The sequence below is a fragment of the Ipomoea nil genome, unplaced genomic scaffold (genome assembly GCF_001879475.1).
Source record: "Ipomoea nil cultivar Tokyo-kokei standard unplaced genomic scaffold, Asagao_1.1 scaffold2159, whole genome shotgun sequence".
Taxonomy (NCBI): domain Eukaryota; kingdom Viridiplantae; phylum Streptophyta; class Magnoliopsida; order Solanales; family Convolvulaceae; genus Ipomoea; species Ipomoea nil.
In genome coordinates, this window is record NW_017618587.1 from 4,862,694 (window position 1) to 4,870,201 (window position 7,508).

Below are 7,508 nucleotides of genomic sequence, written 5' to 3' on the forward strand. Positions count from 1 at the left end.
AAAAAATATGTAATAAAAAAATAGTTTCTTTAATTTTGATTGTATTCTAAGAACTAAGAGCAATCCCCTCCCCCCAAAAAAAAAAGGAAAAAACAAACAAAAGGAGTTAGTGACCACCCTCAATGTGCTGAGCTGGCATGTGCATGTAATGCACAACAAGCCCTATTAGTGACCACCCTCAAGACTCCTCCCGCTACAAGAACTCCTATATTCTCTCCCTCCATCTCATTCAAAAAAACACCCAAAAAATTCAATAATTGGACTTGCTCTAAATAATTCTGTGTTAAAATTCTATTCTAATATTATAAAATTGTGTAATACTATTCCTATTCTAATCTATATCTATACTATATATCAATGTTGCAAAAATCGCGCCGCTGGCCGCTGCGATGAAGGCCGGAATCGTCCTCTTCCGCGGCCACCTCGCCGGGTGATCCAACGATTAATTTTTTTTTTTTTTTTTAAAGTTGTAATGTGTCAAAACTTCGGCACGACATAAGTGGTAATAATAATATCTAAAAGTAATTAAGTGTTAATAATAATAGTAAGAATATTAACTTAAGAATTATAACATAGAGTAAATCGTAATAATTAATAACTATAGTCTAGGATTAAATTTGAAATTGTCAGGAAAGATAAACGACCTCTGGTGAAATTAACTCTTAAATAATTATATATCGATTTAAATATTCTTAATATATTACTATAATTCCATTCTGTGCATCGCACGGGTGAAAATACTAGTTATTCATAAGAAAATCATATGTTTCCTAATTCTATTATAGAAAATGCATGCCCTTTATTTCCCTCCTAAAGTTCACCTCCAATATTTTTCCTCCTAATGTGACATTAATTTATTGGGTGTCATGAATTAATTGACTCAATTACTAATTCAAAATAGAATTTAACTACCAATGAGATGAGATAGATGTTGTCACACAATAAATGATGAATTTGAAAAAAAAAAAAAGATTAAGGTCTCTAGCATTACTCACGGAGTATTATTTATTTACAGAATTGACACTAATGTTCCTTTTATATATGTACTAGTTTTTTACGCGCATTGCGCGATTGGGATAATGCCCAATATTTTTTTTAAAATAAGTATTTTAAAGTATATCAAGACAAGATTATATTGAAATTGTTCATGCATAGATAATTGAATGTTGAATTTGCGTATTTAAATTCGTAATTCTAAGTTTACAAATGCAAGATAATATAATCAAGATTGATTATAATTGTCAATAAAATAATTATATGGGTATGGTTGACACCAAATACGGGATATAAGGGAGAGCAAATAAAAATTAAAGCATAAAATATTAAATATATACTAATATTGTTTGAGGAGATTCCGGCAGTAGGAGCGTTATGTTGTGAGCACGTGCCCACCTTGCAAGGTGGGCACAGTTCCATATCCATAATTTCTATACTGTAGATCCATAATTTCTATACTTTAGATTCATAATTTCTAAACCATAGATTCATAATTTAAATACAGTAGATTCATAATTTCTATACTACAGATTCATAATATCTGTACTGTAGATTCATAATTTCTATACTGTTAATTCATAATTTCTAAACTGTTTAGTTATCAATTATGAACATATAGTTCTCTGATTCGTGAAAACAGAGTTCAACAATTGGAATCTAAAGTATAAATTTTATGAATCTACAGTATAGAAATTATTGATCCATAGTATAGAAATTATGAATCTACACTATAGAAATTATGGATATTGAACCGTGCCCACCTTGCAAGGTGGGCACGTGCTCAAAGCATAATTTGCCGGATTTGTGGTTAGAGTTCTATTAAGACTTTACACGGACTGTCAAACACTACAGACATATATGTCCTCTACGGAGACTCGGTCTCGATCCTATCTTGGTTATGCACTGGATGCTTGCAAAGCTTATATGGCTACGTTTACTTATTGCTCAGTTAATTTTATTCCTAGATCGCATAATTATTTAGCGCATACTTTAGCTTCTGATGCTTTTAATTTTGATTTGCCTATGTACTGGATGCTATCCCACCAGACTCAGTTTCTTGTTATCTATAAATGCAACCACAATGGTTTCCTAAAAAAAAAAGACTTTAATATTAGAATTAGATTAATGTTGTAGTTATAATTCTATATTAGACTTTAATATTAGAATTAGACCAACGGTGAATTAACGGTACTTAATGAAAAAGTTAACGGATTGAATCATTATATAATTAAGGATAAATTAGGAAATCTCAAGGAAAAATAATCTGAACAATTGAACTATTCATTTGATTTAATAATTTGACGGTAATTTTTTCTACCTAATGTTTATAATTAAATAAATATTTGAAAGTATATAAATGCAAGATTATATATGAATTCATCAATTGATTATATATGCAAAAAATAGTGCACGAAAAGTATAATAGACAATGTAATGCATATGATCAATTGATGAATTTGAATGTAAAGAATATTTACATCGGAGAAAAATAACGACAATATACTAATGAAATTATTTCTCTTAATTAATTTATTGATAATGAATAATTTTTTTAATAAAGACAATGTAGTGAACATAATCAATTGATGAATTTGAATTTTGAATGTAAAGATTTTTTATATTGGAGAAAAATAAAGACAATATATGTAATGAAATTAATTCTCTTATTTAATTTATTGATAATGAATAATTTTATTTATTTTTTGAATAAAGCCATTGTATAGACACATAATTCTAAATTAAAGAAATGCATATGTATTATTTTTTGTTGTAGCTACTAAATTATTATTTTAATTTAATAAAAGTAAAATAGAGTACTAATTATGCCAACTTTGATTGGAATGGGTTCGAACCTAAGACCTTTTTCATTGAAATCAATATGTAAGTTAACGGTGAACTAACAGAAAAGATAATATTTAACGGAAAAGTTAACGGATAATCATATTCATTAAGGATAAATTAGGAAATCTCAAGGAAAAATTAAAATTTGATCAATTTGAGCCATGCATTTGATTAAAAAATTTGACCGCCATTTTTTCTACCCATTATAGGCCTAACTCTCTTGGACTCTTATTAGTATAGTACATTTCAATCTGAGTACGTATGCTAGAAGCACACTTATTTAAATGCCAAAAACATTTTTTTAAAGAACATGAAAGATGACATTTAAAAAATAGATTGTGCCAGATACATACAGATCTGCTGCTTGTTTTTATATATGAAGATATTGAAGGTAGCATAAATTAGGGCAAAAATGATGACATCTTTACCCTACAGGAGATCTCATAACCCTAACAAACGCATCTTCTTCTTCCCCAATCTCCATTAGAATATACCCACAAAATCTCACATAGGTCAAGCTCGATCTGGAATGGATAATCTCTGGGAGAACTTGATCTTCCCCTCCATTGAGTATAATTATTATCTGGGCGATCATCCACAACTACTCCACTACCAGATCCCCTCGCAACAACCAAATGATTATCGTCTCATCAACAAAATTACGTCATAGAAGATCCGACCAGCTGGAATCCCAACCTTGATAATATTAATGATTCTGGTAAGAGCTTTAAGAAGAAGAGGAAGAGAAGGGAGATGAAGCTGCAGAGTGGTGATGGTTATGATGATAGTTGCAGAAGGGCTTTGCATAGAGATGTGGAGAAGCGAAGGAGGAATCAAATGGCTAATCTTTATGAATCTCTTAGGTCCCTTCTTCCTCTTCAATACATCAAGGTAGTGTGGAGAAACCCTACTTTAATTTTTCTTCCCTCCCTCTTCATATTTTCCCAGTTTTCTTCTGCTAAATACTACTACTACAGAAATAACATATAACATGTCTCACATATAATGTCATTTTATTTCAAATTGACGTGAAATGTCAATAAATTAAATAAAAATAATATATATTATTTTTTACGTTATATGTTTTTTTTTTTTTGAATTGAGCATTTAACGTCAATTCTAGTAAAAAAAAAAGTATACATATAATGTCGTATCTTTTTTATTTTGTTATTTTTAAAATTTTAAAAATGACATACCACGTCATATCATTTATTTACTACGTACTATACATTGTCATTTGGAGAGAACTACGTCGCAAATGACCGATATTGTATGTCAAAAATAGCCGAAGTTAAAAATGTTGTCAGTAGTAATCAAGTCCTAATCTAGTTAAAAAAAAAAAAAAAAAAAGAAAAGCTAACATACTGAAACACAAAAAATCAATAACGCCTCCACTAAGGCTCAAACTCACAACTTTTCATCAAATAGAAATCCAACCCGAATACCATTAGACCACATAGTCTTGATAGAACGGGTTGAGTTAAAATATTCATATCTCAATTTTGGTGTCATTCCAATCGAGTTCGTTTGTTACCATATTTGAGACTCGTATGCACCTAAAACTCCTAAACCTTAAACCGAAAACTCTATGAGCGACTTTTTTTTTTTTTTTTTTTAGAACGGAATTAAAACTTATAGAAGTCTCTAAGTGGATTGAAATGTCCATAACTCACTTTCCGACTTTGTTTGTTACCATATTTGGGGTCACTTGCATGAGAATAATGACTTTGATACCAAATTGAAACATGTAATCTCAACTAACAGGGCGTTTGGTTGGAGGGATTTTAAATTCCCTTCCCACTTAATTCCCACCTAATTTCAAAGGCCATTAAATTCCGTAGTTTGGTTGGAGGGAATTGCAATTCCCCCATTTTCATGGAATTAAAATCTCATGTCCCCCCTGGTATTTTAATTCCTGAGAAAAAAAGATAGTGATGAGTCAAAATTATCCCTTCCTTTTTTAACCTAAAATTAATGTCTAACAACAATAATGGACATTTTTAACTTTATACCACTTATTCCCTTTCAATTCTCATGTATACCAAACATTGGAATTGAAATTCCCAGTAATTTTATTCCTGTCAACCAAACACTGGCATTTAAACTCCCACTTTATTCCCAGTAATTCAACTCCCATGGAATTACAATTCCTTTCCCACATAATTCCCCCCGTCCAACCAAATGCCCTGTAAAAGTTTAAAGTGATACTTGGACTGCACATTTATGTTTAGGAAAACTCTCTTACCCCTACCTCCTAATTTTTCCTCTCCTAAATTTCCTCCATAACATATGGCTTCTAATTATTGGGTGCAATGAATTGACTGTCCCACTAACTTTTAATAAAAAAGTAAAGTAATCAATCAAATAATGTCATGTCAGGAGGCCGAGAAAATAATGAGAAAATTTTTAAGGGCCGGGTGAGTAGCATTACTCTTTATGTTTATATATTATATGTTTAACACACCATATTAGGTGAAACTCCAACAACTATATGGATGGGTTCGATCCTGTGTCAATTAAATCTCGAACTTTAGCAAAATAGTTTATAGTTTATGTCAAAGCCACACATTTATGATGCACGAAAACTCTCACAGGAAGCATTTTTACATTTTCAACTTCTCTATTTTCCTTTATATATGTACTACTTAGATGAGCAATGAATTTTGGTTAAATTCATATATATATATATATATATATATGAATGATATGATGATGATATGTAGGGAAAGCGGTCGGCATCAGATCACATGCAAGCATCAGTGAGCTACATAAAAGAGCTGGAGAAGAAGGTTGAAGGGCTTCATAAGCAAAAGATGATGATGAAGACATCATCAAACATGGTTGCAGTAGTGGAGAAAAGTGTGGAAGAAAATGAAGCGAAAAGCGCAAAGTGGTGTTGGGCTAATGATACTTCTGTGGCGGTGAATAAGTGTGAAGATGGGGTGGAGATTTTGATGAACACTCGCCGCGCCGCCGCCACCGGCGGCGGCGGCGTAGCTTATCCGCTCTCCAAACTGCTGGAGACACTGCTCCGGCAAGGCCTGAACGTCGTTAACTGTTGTTATTCTCACCAGGAGGATAGGTCGTTGCTCAGGATTCAATCTCAGGTACTTAATTAACTTTAATGTTAGGTGCACTAAATATTATTGTTAGTGCATTACATTACACTTGCACTTCAAAGTTCGAATTATTTACAAAAATATCAATCACATTTTTCTAAAAAAAAAATTATATATGATCCGTTAGGTCGTCTTTCAAAATAGACGACTATGATTGATTTCTTATTTCTAGTTCTCCTCTACGCGTTTGTTCTCATCTTAACGTTGTCCATATATATATATTTATGTATTTATCTATTAATTGTTTATAATACATTATATACATACTCATTAACCAAGACTATGTTGTCTAATGGTACTCAGATTGAATTTTCTTTTAAAAGATTATGAGTTCGAGTCTCACTGGAGGCGTGTTTCAGTAGGTTGAGAAAGTATATGAACTTGTAATAGAGCCAGGTCAAGTTGATCACATTGTGAATGTCAAAAAGGCTGGACTAAAAGATTTTAATTTTTAAATATTTATTTTTAAAAAGAAATTATAACTAAAAGATTTTAAGTTCTAAATATTTATTTTTTATTTTACTTATCATCATCATCATCATCATTATTATTATTATTATTATTATTATTATTATTATTATTATTATTATTATTCATGAATAATATAATAATATACTAGTTGCTGCAGGTAAATGGATGGTCTGATGTAGATGTAGCAGCACTGCAACAGAAAGTAGTTGATGTGGTTATTAAGCCCCATTAATTTGGCAACCATACCTATATATAGTATATGCATGCATAGATGTTGTGGCTGGCTAGTTTCATTGTATTGTAGCTAAAAAAAAAAAAAAAAAGCAAATCAATCTTTGTTCCAAACTTATCCAACACATGTATTTTTATATTAACATTCAATAGTTCTTTACTTCTTTCACTTAATTACTATCGAATGTTAATATAAATTAAAGAAAGATCATATCAGAGTTGGTATGCAATAAGTTATTATCATAATACAAATAAGAAGTTTATATTTATGTGCTAATAAAATTAATTTGTATTTGATATCACATAACAATCACTTTTTATCCACTATTAACGATGATTGTTTAAAAAGTTTTTTAAAAAAATATAATACTTTAAATCTTTGTTATTATATAGTGGTCGAAAATTAATAATATTTTAACCGTAGATGCATGTAAAGCTCTTTTTTTTTTAGGGGGTCCTAATCATGCATGCACTTACTAGGTAATGTAGAATTCTTAGGGATTAGCATAGACTTGAGGACTATATACATGCTACAGGGATTAAAACATGTTAATATTGTTGTAATTTGGCCTTCGATTAGCTCAAGTCTATTGGGATAATAGTACGATATTAATAATGTAAGTAGGTTTGTTACAAAATAATAAAATATATAGAATAGAGAAGTAGAGAGAAAAAAAAAAAAGTACACATCTTATTAATTCGGCCTTCAACATGTATATATATACAATCTAATAACCCAGCACAAAGAGAAAAAAATCTCGCTAGAAAATTTCAGTGTGAAACTAGACAAGAAAAAGAGTACATGAAATACATTAAAACCTTAGCTTAAGAAAATCCGGTGGAAAAAAA

At 30.5% G+C, this 7,508-nt stretch overlaps 1 protein-coding gene across 1 annotated transcript; it reads left to right on the forward strand.

The window, feature by feature from the left end:
• Positions 1 to 3,184: 3,184 nt before the first annotated feature.
• LOC109149466 (transcription factor bHLH36-like) lies at positions 3,185 to 6,802 on the forward strand. The gene is made up of 3 exons (XM_019297247.1): positions 3,185 to 3,729; positions 5,562 to 5,945; positions 6,586 to 6,802. The coding sequence occupies exons 1-3, from the start codon at positions 3,592 to 3,594 to the stop codon at positions 6,658 to 6,660; spliced, it is 597 nt and encodes a 198-aa protein (XP_019152792.1). The 5' UTR covers positions 3,185 to 3,591; the 3' UTR covers positions 6,661 to 6,802.
• Positions 6,803 to 7,508: the final 706 nt, after the last annotated feature.

Bases quoted from the DNA above. Each gene is read 5' to 3' on its own strand.
- LOC109149466 (XM_019297247.1), top strand. From the start codon at position 3,592: ATGAAGCTGCAGAGTGGTGATGGTTATGATGATAGTTGCAGAAGGGCT. The intron at 3,730-5,561 runs GTAGTGTGGAGA...GATGATATGTAG, and splicing joins TTCCTCTTCAATACATCAAG to GGAAAGCGGTCGGCATCAGA. The intron at 5,946-6,585 runs GTACTTAATTAA...TAGTTGCTGCAG, and splicing joins TGCTCAGGATTCAATCTCAG to GTAAATGGATGGTCTGATGT.